Genomic DNA, 22180 nt, shown 5'->3' with positions numbered 1-22180 from the left:
TTCTGTTACCAAAAAGGCCAAAAAAAAAAAAAAAACAAAAAAACAAAAAAAACAAAAATAGGAATAATGCAGGAAGCTCACCATCCTAGCAAATGTATATATTCAACGGAAGGCTCGCTTACAAAACATGCATTGCTTTTTGTAACCTTATGGAAGAAATATGGAAGATGCAAAAATTAATAAAACCTTGTATAAAAAATATATATCATATTTTTCAAGGCGGCAAAGACTTGGAATATGTACATGTAAGTTCTCATTGAGATAGACTATGAAATTCTAGTGTTAAATTTGATTTGTTAATTTTTTTTTGTTGAATTATATAATATCAACTGATGTATTATTATTTTAAATATTAGTTCATAGAAAATAACATAGAAGGGATGCATGTAGAAGTAAATGTATAAGATCACAGCATATACACAAAAAAATAAAAGAAAATGTTAATTAAATAACCTACTAGGTAAAATTTTATGGGAAAAAAAAAATTTGCTGAATGCTCATATTCTGGAGGATTCGGAAGGTATTTGATATATTTATATATTAATTAACGTTCTTGTTTATTGTAATTATTTATGTAACTATAATGTTAGAATTAAATTAAAGCAGGGGGGAAAATGAAGAATTAGCTGTTTTTGATTTGGTCATTGGTCTTGGCAGAAAGCGATGGCAATTTAAAAGTAAGTAAGTTGACTAATGATAGCATAGACTATAGCGTGCAACTATCATAATTATATATTTATATATATATGGACGACTTCTGCATAAGTAATCTTTCTTTCTTGCTAAAAATACACGTCGATTCTTTGTGAAGAAATAGATGAGAAATTTTCCTTTATTTTCTTTCATCCTAGCTAGTTGCCTGAAAAAGTCTACTGGCTAGCCGACCTTCAGATTGTGGTCTATTTAGTTCGGTTTTAAATATTCATTTTTTTTTTTTAAGTAAAGTTAATTGAACATGAACCAGCTCAATTAATGAGGGTAAATTAATTAATGTTACGATCACGTACATATATAAAATATATGTGTACTTCTCTGTGTAAATCATTGTTCTTCTCTGTGTAAATCATTAATTAGGAAAATGAAGGAATCATATACAATCAATATTTCTCTGTTAGAAAAAGGAAAATATATATATATATATATATATCTAGGTGGCTGAAGGAGGATTGGTCAATTGGATATATGGTTGATGGATCTCTTCTGTGCAAATCATATATACCTCTTGCAATCATTCTGATCAGAATGAAATATAAATAAATTAATTAACCAAAAAAAAGAATGAAATATATGTAAAGAAACAATTTTTTTTTTTTTAAAAAAAAGAAAGAATTAAAGCTGGAATCATTGCAATTGATGAATTATACATATATTAAAAACGATAGCTTGCTGGTGACACAGCTCGGCAAAAGTGAGAGGATTTTCTTCTTCTTCTTTTTTATTTATTTTATTTTAATTATTGAATTTATTCTAAAAGGAGGATTTTATTAAAAAAAAAAAGAAGAAAAGAAAAAGAAAAAGTAAAAGACAATAGCCAGTAGAATTGAAAAATGTATTATATTCTAAAATTTGGTAATATATTTTTTCGTTGTATTTACTATTTAGTTTCTGATGCAATTGTATCCATATATCCATATCTACTAGTACTAACAAGATTTATGCTTTGCCACACGTCCATGGCCGGGATTTAAATCATGACAACCAAGATATTATAAACTTTTTAAAATTATTTATTTACCACATAATTATGAAAGTAACAATTATCCGGTTGCAAAAAAGGGGGGGTGGGTGGGGTGGGTGAGGAATTAAAAATTAAAACAATCAATACAATATCACGGTCACCAAATAATGTACCATAAAAACGAATAAGATATTATAGATACTTACCATTTTTCATTGCTGTTGGTAAAAAAAATTTCCAACTAATTTATATAGATATTATATCAAGAGGTTAATTATTCAGGTTTACAAAGAATGACAAGATCATCCAGCCTTATCATTTTAATCTGACAATCTTTGGTTGACTAATTTGCATGGGTGTCAATTTGTTATTAATTGATTTAATATTTATATTCTTGCAGGCATATCCATAGCACTATAACATGGGCAGAACGTTGAAAAAGAAAAAAGGGATAAATCTGTCAATTTGAAAGAGAATCCTTTTTTCTCCAACTCTAAAAGTTGACTACGTAAAATTTGCATATACATATAGACATGATATTCACAAAGCAACTGTAGTTTAGAGCTTAGTTACTTCTCCTAAGCTAACAATGGAGATGCTCAAGAATTTTCTCTGTATCTCATTTCTTGTTTTTGGTTTTCTGCTTCTTGTTCATGCACAGGACCAATCAGGTATGAGATTACGATCTTAATCAAATTATTATCTCCATAAATATAAGCTCTTTTTGATTCCCATTCAATAAACCATCTTCATTTTTCTGTCTCAGGCTTCATTAGCTTGGATTGTGGGCTACCCCGAAACTCAAACTACTCTGAACCAGGAACAAAAATAAATTACATCTCAGACGCAGACTTCATCGATACCGGTTCAAGTGAAAGCATAAAGCCTGAATATAAAGCTAACCTTCAACAGCAAGCTGCCTATGTCCGGAGCTTCCCTGAAGGCATCAGAAACTGTTACACAATAAACGTTACAAGCGGTACCAAGTATTTGATCAGATCCAGTTTCTTGTACGGTGATTATGACGGCCTAAATAAGCTACCGCAATTTGATTTGCATTTTGGACCAAACTATTGGGAGACCATAAAATTTGACGAGGTAACCTCAAGTACCATCAAGGAGATTGTTCATGTTCCTTTAATGGACTATGTTCATATCTGTCTTGTCAACACCGGAAAAGGGACACCCTTTATTTCTGCTCTGGAGCTAAGGCCTTTGACAAATTCTTCTTATGCTAGCTCTGGGTCATTGGCACTCTACTTTCGCCTAGATACTGGTTCAGTTTCCAATTCATCATACAGGTATAAGTCGTTCTACACATATATACGTATATGACAAAATTGATTGAGTATTTTGTTTATCTGACAAAGCAGTGCGTAAAACATTATAGGTACCCTTATGACATTTTCGATCGACTGTGGTTGCCATATAGCTATTCCAAATGGACGCAAATAACAACCAATGCTACCATTGACAGTGGAAGTCACAATAGTTATCAGCCAGCATCTATTGTCATGAATACCGCGGCCACGCCAATAGATGCTACAGCTCCTATGGAATTCTATTGGGTGCCTTCGGATCCAAGTTTGGAATTTTTTGTGTACATGCACTTTGCTGAACTCCATAAGATGAAAGCCAACGAATCTAGAGCATTCAATATCAATTGCAATGGGAAGCTCCTATATGGACCTCTTTCCCCTGATTACTTGTACACCACCACCATATTCACACCAACTTCCTTGACTGCTGAAAACTTCACATTTTCACTCGTTCAGCTCGACAACTCAACCCTGCCACCTATCCTTAATGGCCTTGAGGTCTATACTCTGATAGATTTCTCCCAGTCAGAAACAGAAAAAGATGACGGTAAGCTTTTATTACTTCCCCTGTAAATGCTTCTCTGTTTTGTTCCTTAATTCTGTGATTATATATTTTACTGAATGAATTCATATCGAAAATATTAGTTGATGCCATCACCAACATAAAGTCAACTTATGGTGTGAACAAAAACTGGCAAGGAGATCCATGTGCTCCAGTTTCGTACGTATGGGCAGGTCTAAATTGCAGCTACAGAGGCTTAGATCCACCTAGAATCATATCCTTGTAAGATTTTTTACGCCTTGATATTTTGGTCGAAATTAGATACTTTCAAGTAAACTTTTTGAGTGTTTCAACATATACAGATCTTTATTAATGTTGTTATTTGTAAATGTAATTAGGAATTTGTCTTCGAGCGGATTGACTGGCGACATAGCCCCATACATATCTAGTCTCACCATGTTACAAACCTTGTAAGTACCTGAAATCTGTCAATTTATATTTGCAATTACATCTTATCAAATCCAGTATATCAAGTGCTTGTTAATTTCTCTTATTCAGGGATTTATCAAACAATAACTTATCCGGATCAATTCCTGAGTTTCTGTCTCAAATGCCAAACTTGAAATTCCTGTAAGTTATTTTTGAATTGTAACAAGTAGTGAAAAGTTCACTATTAAGATGTACAAGAGTACTTAATTTTCTTTTTGCTTCGCAGGAACTTGGAGAACAACAAGCTCAACAGCTCGGTTCCAGCTAAACTCATTGAGAAATCAAACGCTGGTTCTCTATCATTAGGGTTTGTTTTTTGTCAAAATAATCTGCTCATTTGGTCATATTTTTATTATTATTTTATTTTTAATTCTTAACTTACACTTTCCCATAAATTAGCATTCGGTCAACTAATAAAACTTTGTGCAGTACTTTCCAATTGTCATGATAAAACCTATGCTTTAAGTTGCCAAACATATATGGCCTGCAGACACAGAGTTCCAACTGTCTCTGTGTGTGTGTCTATCATGAATTCATTTCAAATTAAACAAGAATCCCAAACTGACTATTTCCTATGAATTTTATTGATGATAGCATGGGAGGAAATCCGGACCTATGTCAGTCATCTTCATGCAAAAAGAAGAAGAGCAATAATGTTTTAGTTCCAGTACTAGCATCAGTTGGTGGTGTCGTTGTCGTTGTCGTTTTGTTAGTAGCCGGAGCTATTTTGTTTATCCCAAAACGGAAAAGAAATCAAGGTAACTAACAGCACTTGGTGCTTAATTAATAATATTATAGCTTGGGAGATCAATTTAGACATCCAAGATCCATCTTTAAAGTAAAACCAAAATTGTTTTTTCAATTGCTTAATCACACACTTGTTGCCACTTTTCAGTTGAAGCAGGTAAAATAAATGCAGAATCCGGCCATCCAAATGATTCATTTGAATCCAGAAAACGCCAATATACATATTCTGAGGTCCTAAAAATGACAAGCAACTTTGAGAGAGTTCTTGGTAAAGGAGGATTTGGAATGGTTTATCATGGTGTCCTCACAGATGGCACTGAAGTAGCTGTGAAGATGCTTTCTCCTTCATCAGTTCAGGGTTATCAACAATTTCAAGCTGAGGTATGTCTTCCTCACTCCTTGCCTCAAACAAAGGTATAATTCCTGTATGTGTTAGTTAATATAAGATGTGATTTTTCAATTACAGGTTAAGCTTCTTCTTAGAGTTCATCATCGAAACTTGACTAACCTTGTTGGATATTGCAACGAAGGAACCAATATGGCACTTATTTATGAATACTTGTCCAATGGAGATTTACACTCTCATCTTTCAGGTTTTGTGTTCATTAAAAAAAAAAAAAAAAAAGTTTTTTTTTTTTTTAATATTTTGTTTGCTTGCTTTTCCCATCACCGCCAAATTGGAAGAAGAATAAGAATACATTTGACCTTTTCTTTTTTTTGTCCTTTACGTAGACAACAGCGAGGTAAACGTCTTGAGTTGGGAAGGTAGACTAAAGATAGCATTGGACTCGGCACAAGGTTAGCTAGAAGTTGACTTTGATCATTTTTTTTTTCTTTTTTATATATATTTTTTTGTTTGTCGGGGAGTGGGGGGCCTTGCAATTTCTATTCTTTTTGGCAAAAGCTAAGCAAAGCATGGACTTTGTAATGCAGGGTTGGAATATTTACATCATGGATGCAAACCACCAATTGTGCACAGAGATGTGAAAACTACAAACATATTGCTAACTGATAATTTCCAAGCCAAAATAGCCGATTTTGGCCTATCCAGATGTTTCCCCACTGATGGTGGCACTCATGTCTCCACAGTCGTTGCTGGCACCCCAGGATACCTTGATCCTGAGTAAGTTTCATATGATATAAAGAAAAATGGTTTAACTGAAAGAATGGTTAGAAATGAAAACCAAATGGGTTTCTCGAAAAAGACTTTACAGAAGTAATGTTAAATATACGGCTTTTTTTTTTTTTTTTAAAATTGCAGGTACTCAATAACAAACAGGCTCCATGAGAAAAGTGATGTTTATAGCTTTGGAGTTGTTCTCTTGGAGATGATCACAGGCCGACCCGCCATAGTTAGAGGTCATGAGAAGCCTCACATAAGCCAATGGGTCAGTTCCATTCTATCTAATGGAGATATCAGAAATGTTGTTGATCAAAGATTACGTGGAGATTACGAGGTTAATTCTGTGTGGAAAGCTGTTGAGGTAGCCATGGCTTGTGTTTCTCCAACATCCGCTAAAAGGCCAAACATGAATCAGGTGGTGACTGAAATACAGGATTGTTTGGCAACTGAGTTATCTAGGAAGAACGAAAGCCTTGTGACTGATTCAGCAACTTCCATTGAAACCTTCTCTATAACTGGAACTACAGAACTTAGTCCCTTGGCAAGGTAGAACTTCGCGTAGAACATCCATCTTGCTAGATGGGTGCCTTTGTTTTGGATTTTCATATATTTGCACCTTACTTTTGTTCCTCTCAATTCTTCTGTTGACGATGATAATATGTAATTGTCTATGATACAGTAACATGCAGTCCAGTTTTGTATAAGATCATGATATTAATCATCATGATGATGCCATTCATTTTTTGTTTAGCTTGAAAAATATAAATGATGGAATTATTTATCATGTTCATAGTGAAAAAAACTTTGGAATTTTCTTTTATGTTTGGCCATGAAGTACGAATTTATGCACTCTCATTATATTTATTTTCCGAAAGATATATGTCGCATCAGTCGGATTAAAATGCTCTAAGCCAACACATAACGAAAAACAAGATAAAAAAGGCCAATCTTTGGTAAGAATGCCATCATCAACACCCTACAACTTAAGGAAAGGTATAGGAAATGGAGAAACAGGGTGAGAGTAAGCGGGAAAGAGAGAAAAGGACGGAAAATAATTAGTGGGTTTTGGATTGAACATTGCAGGGGTTGACTCAAAAATCACCTTTTTGTAAGTTGTGATTTTCATTTTATTTTCTTTTGTTGATTTTCTTTTCCATAAAAAACGAAGTTGATTTTCTTGGTTGATTTTATTACTTGGTAGAAGTAATTACTCTGTTTATGGTTAGCATCCTCTTTCTTCCCGTTCCCACCAAGTAGCCAAGTTGGGTACGCAAAAATTTCCATTCTTTTGTGGCTTTTTTTTTTTTTTTTTCCTATTCTATTGATTTATATAAAAAGAAAATTTTGATTGAAAAATTCTCAAGAGCAAAAAATGTCCACTAATAATAATTAAGTTTTTGTAAACGTTTAGGCTGAAGAAGAGCATTTGGTGCTCTTGTTGTTGAGAGATCTATAAACACGGTTGTTAAGTGCATTTTCAGGGAATTTTTGCTTTTTTCTAGTACATTATGGTTAAGAATAATTCAAAAGGAAAGGGGGGTCGATAAATTGTCAACGCCTCTCCAAAATGACTAACATTATTATCGGAAATTTTTTTTTAGTAATCACATATATTAATCCAAAGCGTTGAACATTAATAAAATATTCTAACCAACTTATTCTAAAACACCTAATATATATATATATATATATAAGTACGCATTTATATAGTAAATTTCTTTCTGTACCTTTTTGTTTCTGTGAGACCTAACTAATTGTTAATTAACAAAGAAGTTAAACTTCCAAGTAGACATTGCAAGTATTGTGGCTAGGAGGTTACAAAGAAATTTTGACAAAAACTGTGTGGAATGCAGTTGTTGAAATAGCATTGGCCTGTATATTCCTGCCAACTTCAACAAAAAGACCAAACATGAATCAGGTACTTGTGGAGCTAAGGGAGTGCTTGGCAGTAGAAAGTGTTCGTGGACAGAAGAACCATGCAACTACTGATTCAATTGAGTTGGTGTCTTTAAGTATTGACAGTCTGAGCTGAGGCCTCTGGCTGGGTAGTATTATTGCTTTCTAAAAACTTGAATTGCTATTTTTTTTTTTTTTTCTCTCTCTGTTTCTTCTTGACAAATACCTGCCCTGCATCTTTTTATTAGTCTTATTATTATTATTATTATTACTTGTGTGTTTCTTCTGGTAAACTTTTACTTTCTTCCCACAGTTTCTTGGTGTACAATGTTTATTGATTTTATTTATTTATTTATTTTTCCTCACTTGTTTTTGTTTCTATAAAATCCTGCATCTTTTTATTAATATTTTTTCTTATATTTGTGTGTTTCTTCTGGTAAACTTTACTTCCTTCCCTCAGTTTCTGGAGTTTTCATGTTTGTAATTTTTATGTACTTAAGGTTTTCTTAAGTTGATTCACTATTTTACTGCTTTCTCCTTAGTGGTATCGAGGATGATTTTTCTAGCATGCATTGTTAGAGAATTAGGCTGGTTCTCTGCAGATGATATCCTGCATTTTTTTTTACTTTTTTTTTTTTTTTTTATCAATAAATATTAGATAGCTTCTTGTAAAAGAATTATAAGTTCTAAAACATTCGTGCCACATTGATCCACATAGGCAGTGAAACACTGGTACTCCACAAACTGTAGGATGCATTTTTTTTTTTATTTTTTTTATTTTTTTACTCTTAGTTTCTTCTTTATAAAACCCTGCATCATTTATTATTATTATTATTATTATTATTATTATTACTTCTTTAACTTGTGTGTCTCCTGTAGTAAACTTTTGCTTTCTTCCAACAGTTTTTTTTTTTTTTTTTTTCGGCCCCTCTATTTCTGTTTCTGTAAAGCCCTGCATCATTTTATTAGTATTTTTTTTTTTGATAAAATATTTCTTATAGTTTTGTGATTCTTCTGGTAAACTTTATTTTCTTCCCGCGGTTTTTTGAGTTTTTAAGTTTGTTAATTTTATGGATTTTTTGTTTACTTTTGATTCACTATTTTATGGCTTTCGGATGATTTTTTGCGTTGTTAGAGAATTCGGCTGGTTCTTTGCATTTTTTTTTTTTTTTCCCCTCCTCAGCTTGATGATAGCTTGTTGTAAAAGAAATAAAAGTTCTATATTTTTTTTCTCTACTTGTATTTTGTTCCCTCTATTTTTTTTTTTCCCCTTTTCTCTGCTTGGTTGAGAATTCTAAACCAAATGAAAGCGAAGGTTAAAGCATACAAAATCATACAGAACCGAAGCGGAAACCATGAGAAGTAAATCATACAGAGTCGTATGGAACTGAAGCGAAAACCATTCGAATAAGAAGTTTGAGGCTTCAAATCTGTTTGTAAAGAGCTTTGACAGACATTTAGTGGTGGTCTTATCCAATAGGAGCCATGGTGTTTCAATCCCCATTTCTTTCCCATAACAATGATTTTATATTCCCCATCTTTCACCCTTTCCACCATATATAACAAACAAATAGAGGGCTTACATCTTCTTCCCCTTAACCAGTGTATCATGGCATTACGAGCAGTCATGGCAGATAGTTCTGAATTAATCTGGACAAAACCAAAACCTTTGCTCTTGACATTTTGTACAGCTACCTTGCATGAGGTGTCGTTCTAAATTTGCAGAACATATACTGCAATTGACAATTGGTAATTGAAGGATCAAGATTCTTTATAAACAGATTTCCAACCACATTATTCTAATGGATTTCTCTTTCAGCTCCTTATGATTCAGGAAATTTAAAGCCTTAGATGCCGATCAAAGCAAAGAAGAAAGTTAAGCCTCCTATAGTCCCCAGAGATATAGGCAATATCAAGCCAAACTATCCAACCTTGCCTGGTAAAAATATTCCTTACCAATAACAAGACTCATAACAACGGTAACCAGTAATTGCTGGCACTCCCTGGTATCTTGACCCTCAGTAAGTGTAATTCATTTTCTTTCTATTTATCTTTCCTGTTTGGAATTCAAATATTTCAATATGTTTTTGTGCGTTATCTAAATTAAATAGAAAAAATGACAGAGCAAAAGAATAAGCAAATGGACATTTTACCAATTAAATGAAGACTGTGTTTTGAGGTGTAGATGATTTGAGTAGCATGCTTTGACTTGCAGGTACTATATAACAAATTTGATTAAATGAGAAAAGCGATGTTTATAGCACAAGCTGAGGCCCCTGGCTCTAGGTAGTGTTAGGGCTAAAAACTTGTTCTGTTTTGTACTTGTTTTTGCTGTTTTTGAACGCAATCGCAGAATTTCTTGTACATATAGTTTTAAATCTATAGTATAGAGATGCATTCATACTTTCAAATTCAGTTTTTGCTTAATCACTAACAGTGCAAAATATATGCTCATCAAGACCTTACATTGCACGATGAGACACTCCCATTACTAATGGAGTTCAACTTCACGAATTGCTAGTCTCCGGCTACTACATTTTTCTCTACATTTATAATTCAGCATAGTATTGTTCAAATCATACATTTCATTATCCATTTCCGACCTGTAGTAGTGTAAATAATGTCTTAAATCTACAGGAACTTCCAAACTATTTTGGATATGAGCGTACCTTATTACAAAAGAAACAACAAAGTTAATCTAACACACTAAACCTTAAAATCTCTGTTTTTCTTTTAATAAATACATTATTTTAAAATAGTGTATTTATAGACTGCTAATCCAAATCTTTTTAGGATTTTATAACATCTTGACCAATTAATGTATTCTTAATAACCAATTAAATGGGCTTTATTATTTAATAAGCTAGTATTAGCTTGCTGCAAGAGCATAAATCCAATAAGTATAAAGATATGCACACCATACTCCTTTAAAGTTTAAACTATTATAAGCAATAATGAACTAATATAAAGTCCAAATTTCTAAGTGCGTATTTATGTATACGGCACGATAACATTTAAATTCTAAGGTCTTCTAAATTATATTTACAAATTAACATTACTGCAACGTCTCTTGCAGAAGTTTTTTTTTTTTTTTTTTTCCCCCACTTTTAGTGGTTCAGAAGTTTGTTTTTTTTTTTTTTTTACTTGTAGTGGTTCATACAAATCTATCAGAAATTAAATTAATTGAATAGTTTTTCAAGCTATGAATAGTTCTAACTAAATAAGGAGGAATTAGTAAATAGTCAACCCCTATGCACTATTATGTTTATCCCAACTTTTTCTTGATGACATTAATTTGTCAATCCCAAGTCTACAAACTAAACGAGTGCTTGGCAGCTGAAAGTGCTCGTGAATGGAAGAGCCATGAAACTACTGATTCAGTTGAATTGGTGTAGTCTGACCTGAGGCCAGTGGCTAGGTAGTATTATTGCTATTGATCAGCAGGTTGTAAAAAGTTATTCTGTTTTTTTTTAGTATTTTTTTTTCTTTGTTTTGTACGAAATTGCACAATTTCTTGTAAAAATAGTTTATATGAATTATGCATAGCATACATTCATATACTTCTAAATATGGGGATGGGAATATTCAATTATTTCTTGGACACCAATCCTCCAGTTTTTGCTTAATATCACGAGCATGGAAAAAGATCTAATAATTTTTTCTTGTCAGTTTCCAGAATCAGAAGAGCTTAATTCCACTAATCTTCCCTTTAAGATTTTCTTTGTTTTGGTTCGATCTTTATCCGTATAATTCTGATTTTTTCTAATGAGTAAATTATTTGTGTAATTAATGAATGCAATCTCAATAGAAATAGAAGACAGCATCTCCGGCAGTCTGTTGACTATCTTGGATTGCTATTTTTTATTTTTTTATTTTTTTTTGGCCACATCGTGGACATTTATTTTAACAACAACAACAACAACAACAACAACAATAATAATAATAATAATAAAAAACTCTCAAATGGCTTTAAAGACTTTGTCATAGTTATGAATGTCCATCTGTCTAGAGCTATATGATTATCTACTTTCACATGCTCTGTCTGTCTAGGGCTCAATGATTATCTATTTTCACATGGTTTACTAGATATTATAACTCAATAAAATAATTATTATCCATAATATAATTTTTAATATAAAAAGAGAAAAAATATATAGTTATATCACTTTTAGAGTGTGTCTTATATGGTGTGATTCAACAAAACAATTATTATCAATAATATAATTTTTGTTGAAAATATATGAAAATAGATAGATACATCATTATTAATTGTTATTATTTTAATATATATATATATATATATTTATATAGATCATTAATTAAATTAGGATTTAGATACAACCAAAAAAACTATGAGTGCTGGTTAGAGCATCTCCAATAGGATTCCACTTAAAAAATCTTTGTCACATCAAATAAACATACAACCTTTTAAAAAGAACCTTCTTAGTAGTACTAAGGTAAGGTGGCAATAAAAAAATAGAAGTTCTTTTAAAAAAATAGAAGGCTTTGAAGGCTTTGGCTCCTTGTGGTTCAGAAAAGTTAAAACCTTACATACCGATCAAAGCAAAGGAGAAAGTTAAGCCTCCTATAGTCACAAAGAAGCTAAGCCTCCTATAGTCAAAGAGATATAGACAAAACATCAAGCCAAACTATATTCCTTATATCAACAGTAATTGTTGGCATATGTACGAGCTGTGGCCCCTGGCTGCCAGGTAGTGTTATTTCCTTCGTTCTACTTGTTTTTGTTCATTTTAAACAAAATTGCAGAATTTTCTTGTAAATATAGTTTAAAATCTATATTAGAGAGACGCAATCGACATCAATTCTTGAGGGAAAATATACACTAATCAAGACCTTACGTTGCATTATGAGACTCTCCCATTACTAATGGACTGGTTCAACTTAAGCAATAACCATGAATTGCTAGTCTCCAACTGCTACATTTTTCAGGCAACTACAGACTTTTTGAACTTTATACTTATAATTCACCATAGTAAGAGGACATACATCATACTCCTTTGAAGTTTGAACTATTCAAACAGAAAAACAATATTTCTATATTATAAGCAATAATTAATTAATATAAAGTAGAAAGTTCTTCGTCCAAACTTACATGTACGGCACAATAAAAGTCTTATTTATAAACTAACATTACTACAACGTCCCCATCCCCTGCTGAAATATGTTTCTTTTCTACTTGTAGTAGTTCAAACAAACCTATCAGTATGAATAATTCTAACTGATAATGGGAAATTAGTAAATTGTCAACGCCTATGCACTGATATGTGTATCCCAACTTTTTCTTGATGACATTAATTTTTTTAATCCCAAAGTATACAAACGCAGAGGGAGCCACTTGAAGTTAATTAGGACCAGGTCAAATATGGTCATATGGATTGTCCGTCCCCTTTCATACTCATACTATACATTCCATCTTTACTATAAATATAAAGATGCTATTACTAATCCATGCAAATCCTCCGTACTTATAGCAATGAGAAATTTTTAGAATGTCTGGGACTTACAAGTTGCTTGGCGTTTCTCTTCTCTTTTTTATACTTGTAGTTCATGCAAAGGATCAAGCAGGTACGTATAAATGTTTGGTTTAAAATTATAGTATTTGTCATTAAGTAGCTGGTAACATGTATATTTGTGTGATCAGGCTTCATCAGCATAGATTGTGGGCGACTAAATAGTTCAAGCTATAGTGAGGGGACAACAGGCATAATTTATGTTTCAGATACCAGCTTCATAGACAGTGGTGAAAGTAAATTCATCTCCTCAGAGTACAAAGAAGACTATCAACAGCAGCTCTGGTCTCTAAGGAGCTTCCCTCAAGGAACTAGGAACTGCTACAAAATAAACAATATTAAAAATGGTACTAAATATTTAATCCGAACATCTTTTTTGTATGGAAACTATGATGGTCAAGGCACTTTACCAGAATTCGAGCTATATCTTGGAGCTAATATGTGGGATTCTATAAAGTTGGAAACTGTAGGCAGTTATAGCCTAGTGAAGGAGATAATACATATTCCACTGCAGAACTATATAGATGTTTGTCTGGTCAATATAGGTTTGGGAACACCATTTATATCATCGATAGAATTACGGCCTTTGAGTCTTTCATATTACAAAACTCAAACTGGATCCTTGGCGCTACTCTACCGGTGGGACACTGGTCCAAAAGGTAATAGAGGGTACAGGTGAGTCACGTCATCTTTCTGCTTTTTGGCATGCACTTTTGTTTTGTGAAATCATTTATTGTATATAGAGAGAAAATTACAGTTACACCTTCACACATCTCATTTTCGTCAGCATTAACGTTTCTGTTTTATACATAACTTCTCAAATTTCATATTCAAATTGAGGGTATGAAGATGTACATATATACAGGTATCCTAGGGATGTTAATGATCGTTTTTGGTATCCCTATCATCGCGAAGATTGGACAAACATAAGTACCTCCCTCACTATTGAGCCTGATGATGATATATACCAACTGCCATCAGTTGTGATGAGCACTGCTGCCACGCCCAAAAGTGAAAACGGTTCCTTGGAATATTGGCTGCCAAAAGATAATAATAGTGCCCGATATTATGTGTACTTGCACATTGCAGAAGTGGAAAACCTTCAACCAAACCAGTCTAGACGATTTACAGTTTCTTATGGTGGAGAGGTGTTTGAGCCCAAATCTCTTGTTTTCAAGCAATCAACCACCCTGTTTAGCCGTAGTGGTCATGTTGGAGGACAACCCTTTATAATCTCTAGGACCCCCAATTCAACCCTTCCCCCTATCATCAATGCCATTGAGGTTTATGTGGTCAAACAGTTCTTGCAGTCAGACACCCTTCAAACAGATGGTACGTACAATAGTCTTTGTGGAAAGCACTTGGTTTTTTAGCACTTTGGAATATGTATGGAAATATGATTGAATCTGAAGGGATTTTATGTATTCATTTGAAATTCTAGCTGATGCCATGACAAAACTCAAGTCAACTTATGGTGTAAAAAAAAATTGGCAAGGGGATCCATGTGTCCCTGAACTTTACTCTTGGGAAGGTCTAAACTGCAGTAAAGATGGTTATGATCCCCCCAGAATCACATCCTTGTAAGTACTGTGTACGCATGCTTCTAATAAATGTTATTGATTTTTTCTGATATAATTAACGCTATATATCTATGGAAAACATTCAATCAGGAACTTGTCCTCAAGTGGGTTAACTGGGGAGATACCTTTTGCAATATCCAATCTCACTATGTTAGAAGTTCTGTAAGTATTTATGTGATGCTGTGATATTCATATGAATATTGACCAATTGGTCATAATTTAATTAGGGACTTACTATAAGGTGACATCTAATTTTTCCCATTTTCTGTCAAAATAGTTTTAAAAGAATTGAATTGCTGCAGGGATCTGTCATACAACAATTTTACAGGATCAGTGCCAGAGTTTTTATCTAAATTGACAAACTTAAGGATCGTGTAAGTAATTCATTTTGGTTTGGGGAAGATACTGCAAATCTCTAGTTGTAAATTTAATTAGATATATATATATATATATATATAATGATGTGCCTGGCTTGACAGAAACTTGGAGAAAAATAATCTCAATGGATCAGTTCCAGTTCAACTAATAGAAAAATCCAATAACGGTACCCTAGAATTAAGGTGTGCTTTTTTGTTCCATAATAACATTAACTATGTTCCGTGCCACTCATCAAAAGGTCATCAACACTAACATAGTCACTTTCCAGTGTGGGTCAAAATCCAAATCTCTGTGTATCGGTTTCATGCGGAAAGAAGAAGAAGAAAAATGCTGTAGTTCCAGTAGTAGCATCGGTTAGTGGAACCTTTGCTCTCTTAGTGATGGTGGCAGCAATCTACTTTGGTGTTAAACATAAAAGGAAGCTAAAACATGCTGAAAGTAAGTCTTAAATTATATATATCAAATACCTATTAGAAATATCATTTTCCCTTTTGACCTTACAACACCGAAAGCTAAAAGTTTAATGAGACTAGCTAGAAGCAAGTATTCTTCTAAAAAAGGAAAAGAAATTACATAGAACTCTTCATTAATTATGTTCTCATCATCCTTGCTTAGCAGATTTGACGGATGAAGGATCAACAACTCCATACAGTTCATTAGAGTCGAAAAAAAGACAATTCACATGGTCCGAGATACTCAGGATTACCAACAATTTTGAAAGGGTTCTTGGTCAAGGTGGATTTGGAACAGTTTTTTATGGCTTAACAGATGGCACTGAAGTAGCTGTGAAGGTGCTTTCTGCTTCATCAGTTCAGAGGTATCAACAATTTCATGCAGAGGTATGTAAACATAACTTGAATACTAAACAAAGTGTCCCTCTTTCCTAAATTTTAATAATATATATATATGTATATAACTGACATGCAATCCACTTCTTGTGAATGAATCCAGGTCAATCTTCTCATGAGAGTTCATCATAGAAATTTAACAAGCCTTATCGGATATTGCAATGATGGAACTAATGCAGCGCTCCTCTATGAGTACATGGCCAATGGGAATTTAAAGACTCATATTTCAGGTTCAGCTGCAAATAAAATGTTTTAGTATGATTAAATTCTTTTGCTTCTAAAAGTTTTTCAAATTAATATGAAAACTGTAATATCCCCTGAGTTTCCAATATCCAGGGTCATCAACAAGCCAAGTCTTGTGCATTTATGCAGCTAGCTGACTCCAGGAACCCTAACACATTAATTAGAAGTTGCTAATTTTGAGAAGATCCAGATCAATTTTACAGAGATGATTGGGAATTGTTTTAAATGAACTATAAGAAAAATAGGAAAAATGACATGACGTTTTTCATATGAATGCAGATGACAGTTCAATCATCTTGAAATGGGAAGATAGACTCCGAATAGCACTTGAGGCGGCACAAGGTCAGCAAATTCATTATTTTCATAATCATTCATTACCATATATTTTCTAAAATTTACAATAAAATGTAATGTCTCTGGTTTTGAAATGCAGGACTGGAATATATGCATGCTGGTTGTAAGCCTCCTATAGTCCACAGAGATGTCAAATCTACAAATATCTTGTTAAATGAAAACTTTCAAGCCAAACTATCTGATCTTGGCCTATCCAAATTATTTCCCGCTGATAATCAGACTCACGTATCGACAGTAGTTGCTGGCACTCTTGGATATTTGGACCCTGAGTAAGCATACTAATTTGCCTCCTAGTTTATCATCCATATTTTGAGTTCAATAATATTTCATTGTATTTGTGCATATAAGTTTACTTAAATTGAATGAAAATAGTGACACAGACCAAAAGAAAGAGATGTGAATAGACATTTTACCAAAGACCTTTTTCTGAAGGTATAGATTATTTGAATGGCATGGTTTTGGCTTGCAGGTACTACATGTCAAATTGGTTAAATGAGAAAAGTGATGTTTATAGTTATAGAGTTGTTCTTTTGGAGATAATATCTGGCCGACCAGCAGTGGCTAAGACTCATGAAAAGACTCATATAAGCACATGGGTCAGTTCCATGCTTGCCAAAGGAGACATCAAAAGTATTGTGGATAGGAGGTTACAAGGAAACTTTGATACAAACTCTGTCTGGAAAGCTGTTGAACTAGCAATGGCATGTGTATCCCCTGCTTCCACAAAAAGGCCAATGATGAGTCAGGTTGTGGCAGAACTAAGGGACTGCTTGGCTGCAGAACGGGCTCGTGGATGGAAAAGCCATGAGATTTCTGATTCAATTGAATTGTCATCTTTAAATATGACAACTGAGCTCAGGCCCGTGGCTAGGTAGTACTCCACAAAATGTAATATTGGTCTGCAGGTTTATGAACTTATTGATACTTGTTCTTCTTTTTACTCTGGAGATATTCAGCTATTTCTGGGCAAGCAATCCTCTTAATCACAGCAAGGAAACTCGAATAACAAATCCTTTAAATGCTTACTTATAGAATCCAATCTAATCTTATCCAAAGTAACGTCTAATTCCATCATATTCATCACCTGCTTAAAGTCATAGTAAGCTTACATGGCACCATGTGGCCCTCATATTTTTTACCCTCACTTTATTATTGGATTTGTCCAACTTAATCATAACTTTGTTCTCTTAGAGTACAACATTCTTCATGCAAATATATGAATTCCAGTACTTTCGCTATATAATATAACAGGGATATGCACCATTATAAGTTTGAAACAATTAATACACAAAAAGAGTTTTTGATGGTAGCCGAGTGGATATACATGCAATCTTATCTTATTATTACTATTATTATTATTATTATTATTTAAGTTTATTTGGTGATAAGTCTGCAGATAAGCATCCTTACAAGTTTAAAACAATTCTAGGAAAGTAAAGTTTTTTACTATTTGGATGGCTTTTAAAATGAGAATCTTATAAGTCCAAAGAAAGCTAAATCTTACAATGTAGAAAAATTCAAAAAAAAAATCTCATTTTAAAATTTATTGTCAAATTAGTTTTACGGATTTTATTGAAAAACAATTTTATTCTTAATTTTTAAAATATATATTAAATATTACTATACAAATCAAATACTTTGAAAAATAATTCATAGAAAATTAATTCTCTCAATGTTGGAAAATCAGAAAGCAAAACTAGAAAAACTAAGTAACACAAACAACAACAAGACTGAGCGAGGTTCGGCCAAGATTGCCTACATCCTCGTTGCTCCGGTAAGAGCTTCTGGTATTATTGAATAGCTGTTGTCACTAAAATCAACTACAGAATTTTAACTATGGAATCACTCAGATATTCACAACCCAAAACCCCTGTTACACTCTTTTCTCTTTGTGTTCTCAACCAAGCTCACAAAGAACATCAATTACACACACAAAGAAGAACACGAGGGAATGAAAATAGATTTCTTGGAGTTTTTCCCACTTCTGCAACTTTCTGGAAAAATTTGATTTTTTCCTCTGTTTTTTTCGTTGTGAAGGAAAGAAACCATATATATAAAAAGTGTGAAGGAAAGAAACCATATATATAAAAAGTGTTGCTCAAAACGACGTCACTCTACTTAAGATGTGAGGCAAAGTGCCCATTTTCACTCTACTTAAGATGTGAGGCAAAGTGACCATTTTGCCATTCTTTACTTCCAAAATAATGAAGTGCACCGTTTTGACCTCCTGAAGCTTCAAAACACTTAAAATAGATTCTGCACTAGTTTCTGCACCAATTTTTACAGCACATTACGGCAGCAATATAAGATAAATTTGAGGATTAAATCATCACATATCTCCACCTAATCCTCAAATTCAATTCAACAGAAGCTCATCACCATCCCAGCAAAAATAACCATCACCAAATCAGCCTGCTCCAACTTGGAGCAGATTCTTGCAAGTATTAAACTTGCTAACAGTTAGCACCTTTGTACCCATATCAAAAGGATTGAGCTCAGTAGGGATTTTCTTCAACTTAATCACCTGTTGAGCTGTCATATCTCAGATAAAGTGATACCTGACTTGAATATACTTAGATCTTTCATGAAACATCGGATTTTTACACAAGTGGATTGCACTTTGACTGTCTGAATATAAAACAACCTCTTAATTAAGTGCTTTAAGTTCTGTTAACAAACCCTTAAGCCAAATGGCTTTTTTTGCAGCCTCTGTTGCTGCCATATACTCAGATTCAGTTGTCGATAAAGCCACCATAGGTTGTAGCTGAGACTTCCAACTTATACAATTTCCACCCAAAGTGAACACATAAGAAGACATAGATATCCTTCTGTCCCTATCACCAGCATAGTCAGAATCCACATACCCAATTAATTCAACTTCACTTGAATTTCCTTTATAAGACAATCCTTCACTAACCGAGTGCTTTAAATATCGTAGAAGCCATTTCATTGCCTCCCAATGATCTCGGCCAGGATTAGCCATGTATCTACTCAAGACACTAATGGCATGAGCTGAATCTGGCCTAGTGTAGATCATCACACACATCACAGATCCCACAACATTTGAATATGGTACATCCACCATATCTTCCTTCTCTTGCTTTGTAGCTGGACATTGCTCACTAGACAGCTTGAAATATCCATTAAGTGGAACATTAGCTGGTTTTGCACCTTCCATTGAAAACCTGGGCACCATTTTCTGAATGTATGAAGATTGCAACAGCTTCATCTAATATCTTGATCTGTTTCTCACAATTTCTATTCCCAAAATCTTCTTGGCTTGTCCAAGGTCCTTCATATCAAGCTCAGACTTGAGTAAATTCTTCAAAAAGAGTATAACTTTACCATTCGGACGTGCTAGTAGCATATCATCTACATACAATAGAAGATACACAGCTTTATCAGTCATAGTATCCTTAAAATACAAGCAACTATCAAAATTGCTTCTCACAAAACTAGCATCCACCATAAAAGAATCAAATCTTTTATACCACTATCTTGGTGATTGCTTAAGAACATAAAGTGATTTCTTAAGCAAACACACAAGATCTCCACCTTTTTTCTTAATCTCAAAACCTTCGGGCTGCCTCATGTATATTGTTTCTTCTAATTCTCCATGAAGAAACGCAGTCTTGACATCCATCTGTTCTAACTCCCAATCAAACTGAGTCACCAAGGCCAACATGACCCTAATGGTTGTGTATTTAACCACCGGTGAGAATATTTCATTGTAATCTATGCCTTCCACTTGTGTCAGGACCCATCCAAAATTCCTCACCGGAATCCTAGACAAGCCCTGATCCCAAGAAAACCCTACCGGACCCTCCAATGGAAAATCCGGCAGAATCTCCCCTAAGGGTTGGATTTACCATAATTTTCCTGTACTGAAAAATACACTTCTATATACATCACCTTATTCCTCCCACATTACTACAATTTAAGTTCCACAACTGGCAGCACTTCGATAACAAGTTATATAAAAAGGCATATAATGGAATTAATTTAGTAAATAACCAATCAAAATATACCATCACAGATTCTCGTCCGCCCACACCACCCACTTAGTGCTGCACATGTCAATTACACTTCAATATCATGTTAAAAATATGCCAATGCATAACATAGAAAGAAAGGTAAAACAACATCACATTAACCAAAAAAAAAAAATGTATGTGTGATGTTTAAGTAATTGTTATTTATATTGATGATGTCCAATTGTGTTGAATTGCATAAATATGGATTGAATTAATGTTTCTTAAATTTGGAAAGCTGTAGATTTTAAACTGCTGTTAAATTATTGTTAACTTTACTGGGAGGTTACTGTGAAGTTATAACAGCTAATAAAATATATAAACACACACACACACACACACACACACACACACACACACACACACATATATATATATATAAATATACTTGATGCACCATACTATATACCAGTGATGCCCTTCGATACCCAGCGTCCCGAGCACCGTCCGGCGGGAGGTTAAAGAGAGAAACTTGCATATGGTCACTTCAGCATCCCGACAGCACTGCTGCTTAAACCGTCATCCCGGCCATGGAGGGGGGCGGCTTATGGCCAATATCGAACTTGCCTACCCTTGGTCCAATGGCAACTCACAGGAGACATTACAACTTGCGCACTAATCACATCCACATCCACCTGTGTGCTAATCACATCCACAACTATAGAACACCGGTACGTGTATGGGTGCATCTAAAATAAATAACCATATTTATTATTAAAATACGCAATTTTTTCCAAAATTCACTGTGGGAATTATACTATTTTTCAATTTCACCATCCCACAGCATAAATCCACAGATAATAATATACAAATAATTTTTTCCCAAATCATAAAATCAATTAAATAATATTCCAAGGGCATAATTATATAATTTGAAACCACCAAACTTAACCAATATTTTCCTCGAAATATTTAAAACCAAATCATGCTAAAAAATAATATTAAAATCCAAATACACTTAATTAAATCAAAACACCTTGCTCATACGTAATGAATACAATTAAATCACAATAATAAAAATCAAGAATTCTTTAATAAACCAAATTTCCATTTAGCATCAATAAACATAATAAAATTTAAATCATAATTTCATAAAATTTGTCTCTTTCACAATAATTCAATATAATCAATTTCGTAAACCTTCAAATTAATTCATACTAAATGTCAATAGAACCACAGACAGTTCCACAAATAATTAAGCATATAAAGATACATTTTATTAGCTGTTATAACTGCACAGTAACCTCCTAGTAAAGTTAACAATAATTTAACAGCAATTTAAAATCTATAGCTTTCCAAATTTAAGAAACATTAATTCAATCCATATTTATGCAATTCAACACAATTGGACATCATCAATATAAATAACAATTACTTAAACATCACACATACATTTTTCAGATTACCATATTAAAATAATATTATTTTATCCAAAAATGGCATCTTTCAAAATACTCAATC

The 22180-nt window shown here is 33.3% G+C and overlaps 2 protein-coding genes across 2 annotated transcripts; both read left to right on the top strand.

Annotated features, from left to right (window-relative positions):
* The first annotated feature begins 2134 nt into the window (after positions 1–2134).
* Positions 2135–6649, top strand: LOC132803463 (LRR receptor-like serine/threonine-protein kinase IOS1). Its single transcript, XM_060816583.1, has 13 exons — positions 2135–2349; positions 2445–2979; positions 3069–3544; positions 3643–3781; positions 3898–3969; positions 4058–4129; positions 4215–4295; positions 4583–4746; positions 4884–5116; positions 5202–5328; positions 5468–5533; positions 5669–5858; positions 5997–6649. The coding sequence occupies exons 1-13, from the start codon at positions 2268–2270 to the stop codon at positions 6406–6408; spliced, it is 2649 nt and encodes an 882-aa protein (XP_060672566.1). The 5' UTR covers positions 2135–2267; the 3' UTR covers positions 6409–6649.
* A 6615-nt stretch (positions 6650–13264) lies between these two features.
* Positions 13265–17563, top strand: LOC132800522 (probable LRR receptor-like serine/threonine-protein kinase At1g05700). Its single transcript, XM_060814447.1, has 13 exons — positions 13265–13340; positions 13417–13960; positions 14151–14617; positions 14727–14865; positions 14956–15027; positions 15168–15239; positions 15345–15425; positions 15512–15681; positions 15877–16082; positions 16195–16340; positions 16621–16676; positions 16768–16957; positions 17158–17563. Exons 1-13 carry the CDS (start codon positions 13265–13267, stop codon positions 17561–17563), a joined length of 2625 nt encoding a protein of 874 aa, XP_060670430.1.
* The last annotated feature ends 4617 nt before the right edge of the window (positions 17564–22180 follow it).

Source organism: Ziziphus jujuba, chromosome 1 (genome assembly GCF_031755915.1).
Source record: "Ziziphus jujuba cultivar Dongzao chromosome 1, ASM3175591v1".
Taxonomy (NCBI): Eukaryota; Viridiplantae; Streptophyta; class Magnoliopsida; order Rosales; family Rhamnaceae; genus Ziziphus; species Ziziphus jujuba.
This window is presented reverse-complemented; position numbering and strand designations above follow the sequence as displayed.

Excerpts from the sequence above, each read along its gene's own strand:
- LOC132803463 (XM_060816583.1), top strand. The coding sequence starts at position 2,268 with ATGGAGATGCTCAAGAATTTTCTCTGTATCTCATTTCTTGTTTTTGGT. Across the intron at positions 2,350-2,444 it reads TCATGCACAGGACCAATCAG|GCTTCATTAGCTTGGATTGT; the intron begins GTATGAGATTAC and ends TTTCTGTCTCAG. Across the intron at positions 5,534-5,668 it reads AGCATTGGACTCGGCACAAG|GGTTGGAATATTTACATCAT; the intron begins GTTAGCTAGAAG and ends TTTGTAATGCAG.
- LOC132800522 (XM_060814447.1), top strand. The coding sequence starts at position 13,265 with ATGTCTGGGACTTACAAGTTGCTTGGCGTTTCTCTTCTCTTTTTTATA. Across the intron at positions 13,961-14,150 it reads AAAGGTAATAGAGGGTACAG|GTATCCTAGGGATGTTAATG; the intron begins GTGAGTCACGTC and ends ACATATATACAG. Across the intron at positions 16,341-16,620 it reads GGTTCAGCTGCAAATAAAAT|TTCAATCATCTTGAAATGGG; the intron begins GTTTTAGTATGA and ends TGCAGATGACAG.